This window comes from Zea mays, chromosome 10 (assembly GCF_902167145.1).
Source record: "Zea mays cultivar B73 chromosome 10, Zm-B73-REFERENCE-NAM-5.0, whole genome shotgun sequence".
Lineage (NCBI taxonomy): Eukaryota > Viridiplantae > Streptophyta > Magnoliopsida > Poales > Poaceae > Zea > Zea mays.
This window is the reverse complement of record NC_050105.1, coordinates 148,342,018-148,361,081: the sequence shown is the minus strand read 5'-3', so window position 1 is coordinate 148,361,081 and position 19,064 is coordinate 148,342,018. Positions and strand designations below refer to the sequence as shown.

Here is a 19,064-nt window from a genome sequence, read left to right as displayed (position 1 = left end):
CTCTAGCCATCCTCTTGTATGGGCTTTTGAGATTTTCTGGGATTTATTTGAATTTCTTAATTAGGCCAAGCCCATAAATCCTAACAAACTGTACTTCGTCTGAAGGTGTTGGCGCTTGGACCGGAAGCCGTAGGCCACAGAAGAGTTCTTCTTGCCGAAAGCTCCCTGGAGTAGACGCAGAGGTGATCATCAGCCTCCACACCTTGGGAACACAGCGCGCAAAGATCATCCGCCATTTACGTCAATATAGGCAGATTATATAATTGAAACATATTATAATCCTAAACAAAACGCTCAAATAGATTATATAATTTGAACAGAATATAATCATAAACAAATTTGCTATATCTTCAGCGACCCCATTTACGTGAATGTATGATGCTCATTGAGGATGTGATAGGTATGGTGCCATTTTCTGAAGAATGCTACCAATCTGGCTTCAATCATAAGAAAATGTTCTGGGTCCTTTTTATTTCTCATGCCAGTTAGTTAGCTCTGTAGGTATATATTCTGATTCCAAACATGGCGAGAGAAGCAGGCGTAGCAAATTTTGAAACTCAGGAGTGTCAATCTTGACTTTGTTTATCACGAGATAATTTCAGGGGCGGTAAACTGGCCCGATTTTTTTAACTCAGCATTTTTTTCTAAAAAACACGTTTGGTCTATCCATAGATAACTTAATATCGTTTTTAAACATATTGCTGGATGTTATGGCCATGGTACCGAGTTAACACATCTCGATGTCGTAACCTATAGCGCTGAGATCCTGATTGTGCTGTCGTTCATGTGTGCTTTCATGTGTGCTGCTGGCGGCTGGCGTGGCTACCTTGACGTCAGAGATCACGACGCCAGGGTGTCAGCCTGTCCTCGTGAACAGTGGCAGATTTACGACCGGGGCTGTAGCCCTTATCGCCTGGCCCAAAACGTCTATAGTATATAGAGTTTTAGTACATAAAAGCTAACTAAAATAAATCACACTGTACAATCCAGCATCTACGTACGATTCTATGGTCACCCTTTTGTCACAGCACGCCGCACGCACATGGATGACTATGCCAGCCTATGTCCGTGGGACCCAGGGCCTCAAGCTAGTTTGCCAGGAACATGTAGCTAGCATTAGCCAAGGATCGAATCCACCATGCACGCGGCAAACCAACAGCAAGTAGACGATCAGTGGCTGGCCTCACGTTTTCATCCCTATCGAGGGCAACCGTTTGTATCAGCGTCGTGGAGGTGTACGTCCCCGAGGCCTCCCCGGAGAAGGTTACCTTCAAGACCGGCACCGGCCTCTCCGACATCTTCATGGTTGATTTGATGACAAGAGGATCCGGGAGGATTAGAGGGGATTGAGGAGGAAATAAACTAATTTCCCACTCAATCCCTTCCGATCCTTCCGGGATCCCGGGTCACCAAATCAGCTCTCAATGCCTCTTCCTTCGCGCTGGGGGAGTAATTGGCAATCACGGAAATGGGGGGCTTGGAAAAAATGTTGAGTGCATAATCTTTGTTTCCATTCTATCTATGTGCGCATGAGCGCATGTACCTCGGAGTATTTCGTACTACTCATACTCATTCATGGGCCAAGCCCCATTGCAAACATTTATGCGCAAACTTCTTGTTACATTCACGGGACTGGGCCGAGTGCCACGAACCCACAACACTTATGGTCACGACGCCGATAGATAAAGTCTAAACAGAGTAATAATTCACCGTAGATGTAAAATGTGACATTTTGAGGGAAAAAAAAGCGAGTAAAAAAGTCGGCACCAGCAGCAGTGAATGCGCGGTGTACGGCGACACATTTTCCCAGCCGCCACTCTTCCCACGAGAAAAAGACATTCATTCATTCACCCACCTCACGTGAGACGCAATTCAGCAACAAGCCCTATGCCTATGCATGCGGGCCACAAGCTTATCCACACTACAAACCCCGAACCCACTTGTCATCGAACGAGCGGCTCCTATCCGGACACCGGAACTGGAGGTTACCAGAAAAATGTCCACATACTCTGTTGTCGCACCACACAGGAACAGACATCTGGGCCCTAGATAAAACATAAAACAGAGTGGGTCCCATTCCTCATTCTAACAGTTTGTGTCGACTGTCGACTGATATTGGTGGTTGAAAGAGCGGTTCACAGGCAAGCGGCAAGCCCGTCGTCCGCAGGGTTTGTCCGTTTTTACTTCCACGTCACCCGAACAAGGCAACGGTCTGACCTAACCGCCCTCTGTCGGTGGGCTCCAGAAATGCAAGTAAAGGCATCGGTCCCACTTGTCACCGGAAGTATCACCGGCACGCTCCCGCTAAAACCCAGTGGCCGTAGCAGTTCTTGGCGCCCCTCCCAAAATCGCCTCACGCTTCCGTTTCGAATCCTTCGTCGCCTCACGCTCACGCTCACGCTGCTTGCTCCTCCTCCCCCCCATCCCTCCGCCCCTCCCATGGCGTCCCTCTTCGGGGCTCGCCGCCGGCGATCGCCGGAGTACGACGGCGAGGACGATAGATCCGGCGGAGGGAGGGCCAAGCGCCGGCGCCTGTCGCCGGAGGAGGCGGCGGCGTCGCCGGCGGAGCCGGGCGCGGCGACGGGGACTAGCCACGGCTGGCTCTCCGGCTTCGTCTCCGGAGCGAAGAGGGCCATTTCTTCCGTTTTGCTGTCCTCTTCGCCCGAGGAGACCGGCTCGGGGGAGGACGGGGAGGTGGAGGAGGAGGACGACGACGTATACGAAGAGGGCATCGACTTGAGTAATTTCTCGTTTCTTTCTCTCGTCCGCGCTCTCGCCCTCTCGCTCCGTCGTTCTGTTCAGTGAGCCACTTGGCTCTCTGACTGTGCTTTTGTAGTTTCGAGTACTCTGCACGAGTTGCTGCTCTGCCTTCGGCTTCACGGGCTAGGGTTTCGTCTTGACCTGCTCAAATTAGGACAGGAGATTTCGAATCTTAGCTAATTCGGTGTCACAGTTGGCTACATGGTGGGTTTGGACGTATGAATTGCACATTGAATTTTACTTAAGTAAGTAGAATTTCCGCAGATGCCACTGGGGGCAAGCGTGGACGTGGATTGATATGAAATGCCGAGCTACTATATTTTTTTTTAGTCCAAACCATATGGTACATAACTATGTATGACATCGGCCAATATGTGTCAGCAATCAGAATTGAAGTCATAAATTCAATGACCTGGCACCATGCTAATTACACCTTGAATTTCAGGATAAGTGGAGTGGGGTCTTACTTTTTTTAAAAAAATATATATATATTTCTTTTTTCTAGAGAGAACATAATTTGGGAGCTTCAAGTACTTGGATGGAAATTGTGTGATTTTTTCTAAAGATTCTTCAGTATAGAATTTCCGTGGCTCCTGTATTTTTTTTCCAGTGAAGTGGTTAGAGGATCTCAGTCATCTAAGTAATGTTGGACAATCTTTTCAGCCAATAAGCAAAAGGGAGTATTAATGATCTTAGTAATGTCGGACTTTCTTTTAGGCTTGGTACCATCATAATTATTAATTATGACACCTTATTACAGACTCATTTATTTAATAATAGACCTTGCTCAGTTGCTCTCTGTATCATCGCCTTCCATGTACTGCTGACTGTTAATTGTGTCCTCACATCGCTATATATGCTGTTCACACTCAGATGAAAATGAAGATATTCATGATATTCACGGGGAAATAGTTCCTTATAGCGAGTCAAAACTTGCTATTGAGCAAATGGTTATGAAGGAAACATTCTCAAGGTACCGCATTGCTATTGTCATTTTATATGTGGGCTAACATGTATAATGTCATTTTTTCTGGACAACCTACCACAATTAAGTGTGGCACTAAAATAATTCATTCTATTGATATTTCTTCAAATCTGTTGATGGTGCATCCTTAGACTCATTAAGGTCAAGTTCTTGTAACCCTTGTTGTGTATACTGTGCAATGGATTGCAATGGACAAACTTCAAAAGTCATACTCATCCTACAGCTGATAATGTAGATGCTACCCATAAATACCTCAAGGTTAAAAAAAACTTGCACTGTAAATCATTACACATGTTATGCTACCTTACCCTTATCTAATGTAACTGCTCTAGATGCTATTTGTTGACAGTGTTCTGGTTTTTATGCTTGGTAGATCCATCAGTATTTCAAACCTGATTTATTAGTGATATCTTTAGCACTACCCCTTGGAACAATTAGTGTTTTTCTTTTTGCAGGGATGAATGTGATAGGATGGTAGAGCTAATAAAATCAAGAGTTAGAGATTCTACTCCTGAAACCCATGAGTATGGAAAGCAAGAAGAAATCCCAAGTAGGAATGCAGGCATTGCACATGACTTCACAGGAACATGCCGCTCCTTGAGCCGTGATAGGAATTTCACTGAATCGGTCCCATTCTCTAGTATGAGAATGAGACCTGGTCATTCTTCTCCAGGCTTTCCACTCCAAGCATCACCTCAGCTATGCACTGCAGCAGTTAGGGAAGCAAAAAAATGGTTGGAAGAGAAAAGGCAGGGACTGGGCGTAAAACCTGAAGACAATGGATCATGCACATTAAATACAGATATATTTAGTTCTGTGAGTATAAATATTGCTTTTTGGTGATTGCTGAACTCACTGCTGGTTATGGTTGGATAAATTGTTTCTTACCCTTTTATGTATTGCCATCTAATGCAGCGTGATGACTCTGACAAGGGTTCTCCAGTTGATTTGGCGAAATCATACATGCGGTCATTACCTCCTTGGCAATCCCCATTCTTAGGCCATCAAAAGTTTGACACATCACCCTCCAAATACTCTATCTCGTCAACAAAGGTAATAAAAGAAATTTATGCTGGGTCAAGGTCACTGATTGGAATTTGGCACTGTTTTAAAGGCATCGCCACGCCTAGGCGTCCAGGCGGCAGTCCAACGCCTTGTCTCGCCATACCGCTTTAAAACCATGGAATTTGGCATCGCGTACTTTTGTACACCCTAGGCTTGTTGGCAATATTTTGATCATCTGTGAAATGTGAGATTCTTAGTTTTACAAAATGTTACTCTCTTATAAGGGCAGTTCCAGTGTAAAATTGATTTGAGAATGTAAAGTTCGATCCATGGCAGTTTGTTGACCTGTGTGGACATCATTTTGATGGCCCCGTACATGAAATATAAAACAATTTTGCTCTGCCCACCTCTCTCTCATAGCACTCTTGCAATTAGCTCCTGGGTTATTTTACCCTCTTGGTTCGTCTCATGTTTGGGTGTTGATTTTAGCTAACACATAGCAGTAAAATGCTACAATGTGTAAACTGCTGTTTTCACAGCTCACAGATAGGTTTTTGCTCAAACTAGAGCTGTTCTAAGACTGATGAACTTCACAACTTTATATGACCTGATGAATTGTTATATTGATCTGTATTCAGAGGTCCTGAATGAGATGTGATTGAGCTGCTACTGTTCACTTTCAATTGCCTTAAATGTATACCATGAAATTACTACGTTGTATGTGAACTGTATAAATTCACAACATTTCTAAGAGTCGGAAAACCGGCTGAAGTTTGTAAAAACAAAATTCATGTTACCATGGCAGGAAAACGGTGTGTTACTCGATTTAGGCTTTCCTTTTCTTAATCACTATCATGCTTGACACGTGTCTGGTTAAATGATGCCTCACTTATGCTTGCATATTCACTTCTAACCAAGTATTTTACCTTGTAAAGGTAACTACAAAGGAGGACTACCTTTCCAGCTTTTGGACAAAATTGGAGGAATCACGAATAGCTCGCATTGGATCATCTGGAGATTCTGCTGTTGCTTCTAAATTATGGAATTATGGTTCCAATTCCAGATTATTTGAGAATGACACTTCCATATTCTCATTGGGCACCGATGAGAAAGTTGGAGATCCTACCAAAACTCATAATGGTGAATTTTGTTTGCACTTATGAACACTTTTTAGACTCTAAATTCACTCAGGGCGCATACTTTGATATTTATTATTTTCTACTGATGCTTCATTTTATTTTATTTAGCTGCACTCTTTTACTGTGAAAAACTAATCTGTTGCATATTGGCTACAGGCTCTGAGAAAGTTGCAGCAACAGAACCACTCGGTAGATGCTCCTTACTTATTACACCAACTGAAGATAGAACTGATGTGAGTTGTTCAAGATTTTTGTTGTATGTTTGTTGCATTACTTGTATATTTGACTGAGTTTGATATGGCTCAGTACTTTGTGGTCAATAACAACACTATTTATATAGCAAGTGGCTTATACATTTATTGATAGAGCACATTATGCCTTAATCTTCCAAAAAAGAATAAATTCGTGCCAATGTGCATACCAACCTTTTTAATACATTGTGCACTAAATTGTTGCCCCTAGCTGATCCTATTAACACAATACATCATCACTTATGTTTCCTCTGCCTGTATTTTACTTCTCTCAGTTTGTAGCATAAAATCTACTTGTCTCTGTTTGTTGGCAATGAGGACGTGAATGCAGAAAAAATCATTATTCAATGATGTGTGATGTGTCCTAAAAAACTTTTTCTGTAGCTTGTTTCACAAATATTATTTTTTATTTATCAGCACATTTTTGTTATCCTAAGGGTATTACTGAGCCTGTGGACCTTGCAAAGAATAATGAGAATGCACCCCAAGAATACCAAGCTGCATCTGAAATTATCCCTGGTAAAATCTCCTTACCCAGTTGCCCTTGACTCATCTCACCCTGGTTATCTCATGATATTCTACCCAGTTTTTAACCCTGGATATTGATTATAGAATTTGTGAATATCATGTTCTAAAATATTCTATTGTGATATATGTGCAGATAAAGTTGCAGAGGGTAATGATGTGTCTTCCACAGGGTCAGTTTTTGCATAAGAAAATTCTTGCTGTTTAATTCAGTTTTTGCTGCAATTACACCATCAGTACAAGCTTATTTGTGGTTAGTGGTTAATTAAATTTCACCAGCACAATCTGTTATAAACTTACTGATTAAGTAATATATGTTGAGCTGTAAATTCCACACAGTCACTTCCTGAACTTATTTAAGAAACTGGTTTAGTACTTTGGTTCTGCATAAATGTTTCTCTATGTAGGATCTAATTCCAGCTTTAAAGCTTAAACACATGATAACTTTTTGCAAAAGTTGTGCAGTAATTAACCTAATTGATGATGCTGATGTGACCGTGTGAGTACATGGTCGATGTCACTGTCAGTCACATTGTATCACTCTTTTACTTTTTTTTCTCGAACACGCTGGAGAGCTGTGTATCATAATATTATGAAGAAAAAAGGGGAAGATCCCTTAGACCGTGTCCAACAATTTACCCATATGGTCAACCAAAACACTGTTTTGCATTGTAGACTGCATTATTCGTAGAGTGAAGTTTGAATATGGGTATGTGATGGGTAAGCTGCTGGAGATAGCCTTACAAACACACACACCAACACCAAAAATCTGCTACTAATACCACTCTTTTACTGTTCTTCATATTGGAAAGTTTTGCATTCGTGAAGTCGTGTAATCCTCAGTTCCATGATAGGAATTGATAGCTTTAGATATTCATATCATTGTTCTGGATTATTTTATACTTGTTTTGGTTTGTCTATTGCAAACTAACAGTGTCATTTATTCCTTGAATTTCTCATGTTTCGTGTCTCAGAATTACTAAGGATACTACTGGCCATAGTGCAGATGGTAAAGCTCTCACTTCAGAACCGCATATAGGGGAAACACATGTCAACTCAGCTTCAGGTATTTAGGGATATTTCTTGCTGATACAATCACACAAATCTGGATTCTAGTTTGTCTTTTAGTCTACTCATATTTTTTGTGGGGTAAAATCAGCTTGGTTTTGTCTAGACTCTGAGCTCGCATCAAATTCTCTAATGAACTGATGTATCAGCCATCGAAAATTTGCCAAACTGGTCTGCTGGTTGTCGAGCTGCAGTAACTTTTAGGGCTCGTTTTGTATAGCTCCACTCTATGATTCTCTAGCTCTGAGAGTTGATTCTTCGATGGAGTGGTTCCAAATGATTATCTAGTAGAAGTGAATCTATCTGGCGAAAATTGTTTGGCAAATAGTGTGTGAAGTGATTCTTCAGGGTTGGAGAGTGGGAAGCTGGCTGAGAGCGATGGGAAGCAGGTTTTTTTTGCTCCCACACTCTAGTACAAATGGAGACTAGATTCACTACACTCACACCATGGATCAGTTTACCTTTTTACCGTTTGGCTACGTGGGAGTGATTTTCGCTGGGATTGGAGCTGTGGGAGCTCTGCCAAACGCCCTCTTATTGGTCGGAAGTACAGTAGTCTACTTAGATTATCCAGTTGAAAGCTGGGAACCGTTGGAAGGCTCAGGAAGGACATAATTGCTGTTGTTAGCCAGTAAATCCTGGCTTCAATTGAATTGCCACTACACACACGCCCGTGCACTTGGGGCGACTTATGTTGAAAAAAGAATGCAACTCCTTGTTCCATGTTTATATGGGGTTTTGCAACCACTGAGGCTTTTTGATAAAAAAACATTGAGGCATTACGCCGCTTGAGATTTGGTGTAAGCTTAAACATTGGTATAAACCATATAATAGGCCGTTCTTTTTATAATGTGTGACTATACCGCCATAGACTATATGTATGACGTATTCAATGTTTATGGAGGCTGCTTGTTTTTGTTAATTAAAGAGTGCCATCTTTTGGTTAGTAAATAATCTTTGGTATGAATTCTCAAAAGTACTACAGCAGAAGCAGAATCCAAGCGGTTATTTTATCTCATTAAATCTCTACTATATTTTGGAAGAGGGGGTATTGTGCTTATCATGGCTTACTGGTTGTCTGCAAACTTTTCCAGAATCCATACCAAATGACGCAGCTCCCCCAACCCAGAGCAAAATGAATGGGTCGACCAAGAAATCATTAGTCAACGGGTAACCACAACTTTGCAGATTCTTTTTTTTGTCTCACCTTTTCTTTGTTTGGAATTCGCATTTGTGTAACCAAGTTCCCTTGACAATGCAGTGTTTTGGATCAACCAAATGCCAACTCAGGGCTAGAATCTTCGGGAAATGATTATCCTAGCTACACTAACTCGAGCAGTGCTATGCCACCCGCGAGTACCGAGTTAATTGGGTCTGCAGCTGCTGTTATAGATGTTGATTCTGCTGAGAATGGCCCAGGTACGAAACCAGAACAACCGGCTAAGGGAGCCTCGAGAGCATCGAAATCCAAGGTTGTTCCACGAGGACAGAAGAGGGTGTTGCGAAGCGCAACAAGAGGAAGAGCGACGTAGGGGCATTGCTGCGCTACATTGTTGTGTACTAATATATGTTGACGGCCCAGAAGGGCAACATGATCCCTAGGTTAACTAGAGCTAGCGCCGACTGGTCGTTTCCACGTACGATGCACTGCGCATCAGCCTGTATCCATGTTGTATTATCGTAGGGCTTGTAATGACCACATGCCCTGGTTAGAGTTGATCATTAGGACCAGTAGCTGCTTGATTTGTGTCTCGGTGATCTAGCTTTGGGTAGTTTGTGCAGTTGGAAGGAGACAGTTTGTTGGTTGTATTGTATTGCAGCGCACAGCTAGCAAGTGTTGTTGTAGCCATCAGGTACGTGTTGTGTAGTGAATCCAGGTCCAGGGACAGAGCTGTTCCTCTGTATGGTGGACCCTGACCCTTTGTTTTGTGCCATGGGGCCTTTCTGTGTTGTGCTTACATGAGCTGGAGCTGCTTTATTTTTCTTTTTTTATACGATTAATACGCTGCTGATGAGTCTTTTTTTTTGTGCTTGTATTACACATGTCGTGCTTTCTATCTATGCCTGTCGTTGCTGCTCCTGTTTCTATAGACGATGGAAGAATGGAAGCGACAGTGCGTTGGGTTCTGACGGAGGAAGGACCGAAGTTGGCAGCCCGCGATGGATGTCACGTCATGTCAATGCAGGATGAACCGGAAGTCTCGCAGATTTGCGATGGAACGGAAAGAGGCTAACGCTGGGATACCAAAGGAGGTAAACGACAAGGCCCAGAACATCATGCACCAAATCAAGAGCCCTTATCCCGAAAGATCCTTTGGTCCCCTTCCAGCTCTGTACACGCCCAATCCGAATCCCACCCCAGGAACAGGAAATGTGCCTGCTTAGCAAAAACAAACGCTGTAGATGGCGACGGCACGACTGCACCGACTAGCCGCCAGCCGAACGTCAGTCAGTCAGCTAATCGCTGAGCTCGAGCAGGCGGCGGCGGCGGCGGCGCCGGAGGACGCGGACGGGTGGTGCTGTATCTCCACGGGGCCGTAGTAGGTGAGCTCCCTGATCATCTCCTCGATGTACTGATCCTCGCCGTCGGCGTCGGGGTCGACTTTCACGGCGCCGGCGTCCGGGCGTGGGGCGCCGCGGCTACTACTGTCGTCGTCCCGACCCCCACCCGCCCGCGACACGTCCGCGCCGTGCTGCGGCTCTTGCGCCAGCGCCGTGCAGCATTTCTCCAGCTTCGCGCGCAGCGTCGGGGAGAGGGTGCCGCCGCCGCCGCTCAGGCTCAGGGGGAAGTTGGTGCGCGCCGAGGGCCCGCTCATCAGCCGCGCCGCCTCGTCGTACGCCCGCGCCGCGTCCTCCGCCGTCTCGTACGTGCCCAGCCAGATCCTCGTCTTCCTGCACCGTCGCCCGCCCACAGACAACGCAGCAAATAGCACAAAAGCGCGTTCAGGCCGGCTTCAAACTGCTGGCACCACCAGGGAGTATAGCCTACTGCTGCTGCTATAGCTAGCTCGCGCAAAAGTTCCTACAAGAAACAAAGCTACTATTCCCTATGTATATATATATATTGTCTGAAGTCTGAACTGAACATGCATGGCATGAGTGACAAAGAACTTTACAGGAGTGGGTGGCGGATCTCGGAGACCCAGGAGCCCCAGTGCCTCTGCCTCACTCCCCTGAACCTCTGCAGCTTCGGCATGGCGATGGCCACTCTGCTCCGCTGTCTCCCTAGCTAGCTAGTGCCCGACCGATGCTCTCTCTCTCTCTCTCTCTCTCTCCCTCTCTCTGTTCGGTTCGGTGGTGGACACTCCCTCAGCCCCACTTGATAGCAAGAGACGCTTCAGGTGCCGGCCGCTTTATATACTGCGGCCAAGGGGCCGGGTCAGGGTGGACTGCACGGGATGGATAGATGCTAGCTAGCTACTGCTTTAATTTGCACTGCAGGCTGCAGCTCAGCCATATAGATAGATCATATATAGATGAGATCACAAATCACATAGCTAGCTCCTGCTGGAGATATATAGATGCTGTTGCATTGCCCAGCTCCTCGCGCAGACACATGCTTACTAGCTACTAGCTAGCATCCATATAGTACCATCTTAGAGCCACCTGGCATTGATCTCCCATGCACGGTGGATACAAACACAAGGTGGCGATCGATCGAGGACGACAGCACAAGCGCGCTAGCTAGCAGTGAAGCAACACACATGAACGATCCACATTATATTATCATGAACAGTCAGTCATATGGGACGACGACGACGGATGTGGCGAACCCTGATCCACATTCCGGACGATACCCCATCAACCATGGGGGTTGCACATTGCATTGCGCCAAAAGTTGCTCAAAGACGTAACGAGAATAAAAGCTAGGTTGCGTTGGCATTTGCTGCTTAAGCACGCTGTAATCCGTGGATTTTTTATTGTCGGAATACACTATCTAGCAGCAAAGCTGTATCTTTTTTTTTTGGTGCTAGATTTACTAGCTAGACAACATCTTCACACAAAATATGTCTTAACATGATAGCGTCCGTGGCGGCAACTACCGAAATTTTATCCCTAATTCCCTATAGCTAGCTAGCTACAATAATGGGTATTTGGTCGAACTTGATTAATTATATATAATAATGAAATAAAATAATCTGAAGGTCTTAGACAATCATGTATTACCCGAGTTATGAGTGTGTGTGTTCAGAAGGAGGGGTGACACCCTTATATAGGCGAGGAAAGGCTAAGCAAAAGGACAACATATCTGGTGCACATGGAACATTGGTGTACATGGTGCACATATTAAATCATCACCACTCATTTTAGATCTAACGTTTCTAGTTGTTTGGTACTTTTTACTAAGGACACCCTTCAACGTGGTGATGTGTAGTGGTGGAAGGTGTTATTTGTAAATTGAATAATCAACTAGAGACGTTATATCTAAAATGAGTGGTGATAATTTAATATGTGCACCATGTACACCAGTCTTCTATGTACACCAGATATGTCTCCAAGCAAAAGAAACTAAACGCTATCGACGACATTAAATTCTGGCGGTTACCGATAACGTTTACATTAATACACATGCCATGAACACGAACCGATCCTCTAGTAGACCATTGCAATCTGAATCTAAGTTGAAGTTGAGGATGAGATTGGGATAATAGTCTGAATTGGATTCGAGCCTGAGTTGTACCAGGTTGGAGTTTACTCTCCGACAGATACCATCAACATTTGATTAATCATTTCGCTCCCCTACATGACACGTTGATTATCGAAGATTTGTTCGATAGTGAATCTACGAGGTATGCCATGGGAATATGAGATTGTGCTCTTGATGTGAGATAATTTCGTAAGTGTTGTGTGTTGTGGATTTGTTGTTGTATCTTCCCCTCAACAGAGGTTCCCTTGTCCCTCCTTTTATATCTTAAGGAGGGACAATAGTTACATGGTAGATGGCTCAGCTCGTTAAGGAAACTGAATCGGTTAATAAGATATATGCAATTCAAACTCTATGTTTACAAGATGGCTCGGCTCGTTAAGGAAACGAGGGAGAGAATTAGCTTGGGTCGGCTAGTTTACGGGATCAAGCTAACTCGTTTAGCTAATGAGGCACAACAAAAACATTGTATATATACAATTAATTACTAGTTAACTCTAGACCAATTTAACACTAGAAAAGTGTAATAATATTCACAGTTTCATATACCACGTCAATTCAACACCAATTTAACACAGATTATCACTTATTAGTTCATGCAACACAAGTGTAGACTTTGTTTTGCTGATAAATGGTTGCTCGTTCGAGGTAATGAGAGTTAGCTTGTGTTAACAAACCGAACTGATATATTAGCTCAGCTCATGAAAAAAATTGGAAGGGGCCGAGGTGAGCTAACAAAGTCGAGCGAGCTCACAAAGCACGGGTACTTTGTCACCACTCTTTGGATCAGGGCTACACTTTCCTTTTACTGACTATATGGCCTTTTTATCTCTCTCACTTGTCGCTTTCCTTCACTCTATATTTCCTATTCCGACGACTAGGAGAAGGCGTATGATTTCTAACGGAACGGCCGTAGCATGCCATCCGAAGCTTCGGTGGCAAGGCGGAACGCATAATTTCGAGGATGGGTATTTAGAATTTTAGTTGGCACGATTTTTTGACAACCTAAATTTGTTATCCATAGAAAACAGATAATTATCTACCAGACACGGATATGATATAATTTGTTATCCACATATATGTGTATGAATATAATAAAATATATATTGGTAAATTTTTTGTGGGTATGGATATATAATATTCATACCCGTTATCCGATGTGTATCTACAGATCTATACCTACGACGTACATGAGTACGAGTATGGATTTAATTTTGTCTCGTAGTTATGGATTTGTAAACCATATATACTCATGTCCTAGCCATGTGATTGTTATCCCTAGTTGCACGACCAACAAAAAGTGATGTTTGGGACAAATAGCTGTAAAATATTTTAGTTTATAAAATTTTGTTGTCAGACTTGCTTCTGTATAGCCCCGCCCTGAACTCCTGAAGGCAGCGCTACGTGGTGATCTAGACAGAGGCGGACGCCGCCACTGGTACAGTGTTGTGTGTGCCATGATCTGCGCCTGGTCGGGCCGCCATCGGACGGTCGCCGTCGTCCACGCGTGTCGACACGGGACGCGTCGGCGTGGCCGGGGAGGGTAACGAAGAACCGGGCCCCGGCCGGGCGCAGCCGTCCTTGGCGTCCACTCCCATCGGTCTTCACCCTCCCCCAGCTGAAAATAAGCCGCGCTCTGTAGGCTGACGTCCTAGCCGGCGGATCGCTGGTTGTGGTTGCTAAACGATTAACGTGGAACTGTTCTGTTCCGTCGCCGGCCACACCTGATCTGATGGACTCAACGTGAGACACTGCCTGCCGGTGCTGTCATCTCATTTCTCATACAAGCAGAAGCAGGCAGTGTCCACATCTCTCAAAGGTCGCTTGCCCGACGCTGTTCATGTCACGCGTGACTAATCCGCCGAAGCTTTAACTAGGAACAGGAGGCGGATGAGATGTTTATGCTTTGACAAATCACAGACACACGCACTACCTTATCATCTTTCTACTCCATTTCTCTAGTCGCGATTTTCAAGCAACTATATAGAAATTGTTCACGAGCTCGTCCACTTTCCCCATTCATAATCAGGTGTCCCTGTGCTTTACTTGATAATGACAAGGCTTCAATGTGCTTTACTTGATCATGTGTCTGTTTGGCCGTACCCAGTATTTAGTTGAAGGTATATACCATAAATCATGATTCAAATGTTTCTCTCGTTGTGATGGCATAAGCATACCAACAAATCGAATGTGTGCCAGCTGGCCTTCAGCTTGCTCTAGTTTATCAGTTGCAAGGATAAAATGCCATGGATTCGGCTTGTAATCAGATCATTCGTTCTATCTTAATATATTGACACACAGTTCTCCTGCATGTTTGAGAAAAAAAGAATAAAATGATACAAAATATTATCTGGACAGAACAAATATAATAATTTGATCATAGAAATTGAACGGAACAAATATTAGCGAAAACAGATGAACTTGGTGAAGCAATAAACATCTTGTTACAAACAGCTTCATCAGAGAAGGGGCATATGATTTCCTGAGGGATCCATAGTGAAACATCAGGTCGATTCAGGGGCATCTGACCTAATTTACATGGTTCAGATAAATCAATCGGGAGCTGCAAATATCCATGGAAGGAAAAAAAGGAATGATTATGTAGAGAACCCGTTCCACTAAATTGGTACATAGATGGTAGATGTCACTTCACCACATTGAATCCCTTCCCTTTTCACCTTTATTCAGGTGGTCACTGACTCCTAGAGTCCTAGGCAGGAATAGAAAGGTCAAACCTGATCCATCACCTCTAGTTTTTTTTTTTTTCCAAATTAGGGCTTGTTGGTTTTGCTCTCAATCCATGTAGATTGAGTGGAATTGGGTGCGTTTTAATCCCAAACAAGTCAAAATCTTTCAAGTCAAAATCTTTCATATTTTTTTCCAATCTCATCTAATCCACAGAAGATAGGAATAACCGAACAAGCCCTTACAAGACTGTCAGAACTTAGTCTATTTGGAAGGCATCCACGATTGCATTGCTGCCTACTCAGTGGAGCTGAGACCTGCTGCTGCTTTCAGGCCAGTGGAAGCTTGGGGCATTGTTGTATTGTGACAAATCAAACGAAATGTTCTCCACCTGCAAAAATGAACGTTAGTTAGTATATGTGTAAATTTCACCAACTCCTGAAAGAGCAAAGAGATGTAAAAAATGGAAAGGTTATATCCGGGATTACTCCATAAGAGAAAGTTTCGGGAGCACTAGTCGACGCTAGCTGCCATCCCTCATTTACAGGATTCTGCTGAACCTGATAACAAATAAGAGAATAACTTTATTTCTAAATAACCAAAATAACAATTTCTAGCCGAATGTAAAAATCTAATAACATATACATTTGTGCCATCAGTTATGCCGTCAGTTGCAGTGGCAGATGTGTTCAGGGTGTTTGCAGTGGCATTCCTCCTTTTGTTATATGCCCTTTTAGTTTTCTTTTTCAAAGTATCAAGAACAGTTGGGGTCGCCAGCTTCTTCTTTCGGGAACGTTTAGATTGGCCTTGGGTAAGATCCCAGCCCTTTGTACTAAGAGAGATAGGCAAAGCATCATCAGTAAAATCCTCATTCACAGGATTGTATGCAAAGTTGGCTGTTGAAACATGGCTGTCAACCCTTTGATCTCTTAGTGATTTCTCATATGAAATCACTTTATCCCTGACTTCCCTCATGATTGACAAAGCATATTCTTTTGATTCTGAGTTCATGGAACCAAATTCCACAACTTCTGCAAAGTATAGGTGGCCAAGTTTGTACAGATCATCGTAGCTTCCCAGTTCCTGATTACCTGCTGAGACAGGCTGGGATATGGAAGCACAAGTTTGTTTACAGTCCTTGCACCAGCGATGAATGATGTATTTTTGTGGAATCATCAGCACAAGCTCCTGTCTCAGTACAGTGAGTGCATGCCTGCACAATATTCCTTTGGATTGGTACAAACGGCAGAGGCACCATATGTCACCTTGAACATTATCATAAGCAACTTTGTAGTCTACCTTGTTTGTTTGATCGACATGCTCCGAAACTATGTATGTAACCACTGACTCATTCCGTTCAAGTATATTATAATTGCAATGAAATGAATGTCCTATTTCATTGAAGAACTTCTGAAAGATTTCTGCAGTGTACACCTTTGCTGCTTGATCTTCCACAGGCAACCCCGTCACCATTGGTGGCCTCATCTGAGCTGATCGTAAATCTTCGTAAGATTCCTTTTCTAACTTTCCTTTAACAGCTTCCTCATATTGCTCTACAAACATTTTCAAAGAGGTTCCTGACATCAACCAGCCATCAAAATAGTCAGTTACACTATCACTTCTGTCTGTGACAGACATTCCTGCCCAAAATGAATCCTTAACATAAACAGGAGCCCACTGCATCCTGACCTCATATAGTTTGGACAGCCATTCATTTCTCTCCAAACGAAAATGTTGGATAGTATCTTGCCACTCTCTGTCAAAATCAGTCATAGTAACATAATCATAGGCTAGTGTGGTGAATGTGGAAATAATTTCATCTTTGTTATCAATTTCTTCCAACTTTTCAGGAAGCACATTTAAGATGTGTGAAAGGCAAAAACGGTGACGTGCGTTAGGGAAAACCTTTTTGATAGCTATCGCTACATCATGACAGTAGTTTGTAATTATTGAATGTGGTGGTTTGGCATTCATACATCTTAACCATGTACCAAAAAGCCACACATAAGCCCCAAGAGATCTACCAGCAAGCAGGCCACAACCTAGTAACACTGGCTGTGCATGGTGGTTAGTTCCCATGAATGACACAAACTGCATATCATACTGATCGCTGAAGTTTGTGACATTAATAGCAACAACATCACCAAAGTAATTGTATGAACTGCGTGATTTGGCGTCAGACCAAAAGACATTCCTTAGTTGCCCTTGCTCATTCATATCTAAACTGTAAAAGAAACAAGGGTTTTGGTCTTGCATTTTGTTGAGAAAATCCAACAAGGCGTCTAAGTCTCCTTCTGCGAGCTTCAATTTCCTATTTCTATCTATCTTGGCTTTGAATTCAATCTGTGTAGAAGACGAAGTTATACCAGTATCAACAACTCTGCTTGAATGTACAAGAGCTGAGTTGCTCTGTTGTCCCTCAGACTCACAAATTTGAGGTGGATTTATCGTAAAAGGGGAGTTCTTCAAATGTCTCTTAAACTTAAGCAAGTTCGGATCCAATGGATGGTTGTGCTCCAACTCAAGAACAATTACTTCCCAGCGATTTTGAAAATGGGCATCCTTCACAATCATCTTGGCCTTGCAGCCAGTCTTCACACCTCGCTTTCTTGCAGGTTTTGTCACACCAGATCTCAGTCTAGACTGCCCTCCTTTAGAACATATGAATGTAGAGCGATAGCGGAAACCATCAAAGGTATTGTTAGATCTTCTTGTAATACCAAAACCTGCGTGACAACCATACGTCACATAAAACTGAAAGGCATCTTCCTCCGAGTCAAATATCATCCCTACTCTTGGTAAACATGCTGGATCTACATCAACTGGTCTGAAGACATCACTCTCAGCAGCATTTCCTTCTTTTTCGCCATCTTCTTCATTAGATGTTTCAGAGCTATACTCTTCCTCTTCCATTGGTTCCAAAATTTTCAGGTCAGACTGAAAATAGAGCAGACGTGTCATTAATTTTGTATAGACATTCTTAACAGAATCATGATGAGTACACCTACGGCACTATTTGCACCATCATATATAAAGGTGAATGAACTGGGGCAGACAGTGCCATTGGAATTCCACACACAACAGACAGTTGGAATATGAAATGGGAAATGTATGGAATTGTAGATTGCAAGTGTACCAGAGCAGGCGAATAGGAGTGCAACCTTGAAGGTCCAACCGATGGACCGGAGCTACGGCCGCCAGCCTGCGCCCTACAAGCTGTGGGTGCTGGCGCAAGAGAACTGGGGCCCGGAGCGGACGGGCGGTGCAGCACGGCGCGGGTGTTCCCGCCTACACCTTTCCGGCGGTGACGCCGGCCGGGCTACGCGAGCACGGCCGTGGTGGGCGAGAAGGGAGCACTCGAGATGAGCTGCCGCCTGCCGAGGGCAGAGGGCATCGCACCGGTGGAGGGATCAGGGAGACAGGATCGGGCAGGGCGAGGGCCTGCGGGCAATCAGCAGGCTGCGGCGGCAGGGATCGAGTCACTGCGAGCGGTGTTGTGCCGGTGTCGGCAGGAGCGGAGACGACGGACCAAAGGGTAGCCTCCCTGTGTAGAGGCCCAAAACGTTTTTTACTACCTAGACACTGAATTGAAGGCCCAAACTAGACAAAGCCCAACGCGCTGCCTAACCAATAACCATAGCACACAGTAGGTCCTGTCTGGCGGCATCTCGCCTCGACCAGGCGGCGGCGGACGGTAGCCGACGACCGACCCAGGCACGAACAGCGCGCGCCGAGCTGCAGACGAGCAAATGACTCATAAGTCACATTCATGAAAAAAAATATCACGTAGAATAAATATCGCGCATGCAAAAAAAAAAATTAAGTTGAAAACATTATTCAAACAAAAGAAATTACATGAAAGCTCTTCTTTAAATACTACTAATTTAATCTAAAAATATAAATAAAAAAATCTCGATGATACTTATCTACTGCTACGTATTGTAAAGGGTAGTAGGTGGAACTTAGTTAAAGATGTAGTAGATATTTTTCCTGTCATAAAT

General features: G+C 43.8%; 3 protein-coding genes across 3 annotated transcripts; 1 reads left to right on the top strand and 2 right to left on the bottom strand.

The window, feature by feature from the left end:
* The first annotated feature begins 2,343 nt into the window (after positions 1-2,343).
* LOC100275558 (uncharacterized) lies at positions 2,344-9,577 on the top strand. The gene is made up of 11 exons (NM_001374074.1): positions 2,344-2,740; positions 3,634-3,733; positions 4,201-4,561; positions 4,661-4,798; positions 5,686-5,890; positions 6,046-6,122; positions 6,578-6,659; positions 6,802-6,838; positions 7,640-7,731; positions 8,828-8,903; positions 8,995-9,577. Exons 1-11 carry the CDS (start codon positions 2,440-2,442, stop codon positions 9,263-9,265), a joined length of 1,740 nt encoding a protein of 579 aa, NP_001361003.1. The 5' UTR covers positions 2,344-2,439; the 3' UTR covers positions 9,266-9,577.
* A 337-nt stretch (positions 9,578-9,914) lies between these two features.
* LOC103642141 (ethylene-responsive transcription factor ERF003) lies at positions 9,915-11,656 on the bottom strand. Its single transcript, XM_008665447.3, has 2 exons — positions 10,850-11,656; positions 9,915-10,625 (listed from the first exon to the last, which is right to left on the bottom strand). Exons 1-2 carry the CDS (start codon positions 10,927-10,929, stop codon positions 10,187-10,189), a joined length of 519 nt encoding a protein of 172 aa, XP_008663669.1. The 5' UTR covers positions 10,930-11,656; the 3' UTR covers positions 9,915-10,186.
* A 3,073-nt stretch (positions 11,657-14,729) lies between these two features.
* LOC103642139 (uncharacterized) lies at positions 14,730-18,795 on the bottom strand. The gene is made up of 5 exons (XM_020546135.3): positions 18,692-18,795; positions 18,200-18,607; positions 15,709-18,000; positions 15,552-15,623; positions 14,730-15,454 (listed from the first exon to the last, which is right to left on the bottom strand). Exons 3-5 carry the CDS (start codon positions 17,974-17,976, stop codon positions 15,365-15,367), a joined length of 2,430 nt encoding a protein of 809 aa, XP_020401724.1. The 5' UTR covers positions 17,977-18,000; positions 18,200-18,607; positions 18,692-18,795; the 3' UTR covers positions 14,730-15,364.
* Between the last annotated feature and the right edge of the window lie 269 nt (positions 18,796-19,064).

Coding starts and splice junctions, on each gene's coding strand:
- LOC100275558 (NM_001374074.1), top strand. CDS start 2,440: ATGGCGTCCCTCTTCGGGGCTCGCCGCCGGCGATCGCCGGAGTACGAC. Junction 2,741..3,633: donor CGAAGAGGGCATCGACTTGA/GTAATTTCTCGT, acceptor GTTCACACTCAG/ATGAAAATGAAGATATTCAT. Junction 6,839..7,639: donor AATGATGTGTCTTCCACAGG/GTCAGTTTTTGC, acceptor TTCGTGTCTCAG/AATTACTAAGGATACTACTG.
- LOC103642141 (XM_008665447.3), bottom strand. CDS start 10,929: ATGCCGAAGCTGCAGAGGTTCAGGGGAGTGAGGCAGAGGCACTGGGGC. Junction 10,626..10,849: donor GAGATCCGCCACCCACTCCT/GTAAAGTTCTTT, acceptor GCGACGGTGCAG/GAAGACGAGGATCTGGCTGG.
- LOC103642139 (XM_020546135.3), bottom strand. CDS start 17,976: ATGGAAGAGGAAGAGTATAGCTCTGAAACATCTAATGAAGAAGATGGC. Junction 15,624..15,708: donor GCATAACTGATGGCACAAAT/GTATATGTTATT, acceptor ATTTGTTATCAG/GTTCAGCAGAATCCTGTAAA. Junction 15,455..15,551: donor CCGAAACTTTCTCTTATGGA/GTAATCCCGGAT, acceptor TCATTTTTGCAG/GTGGAGAACATTTCGTTTGA.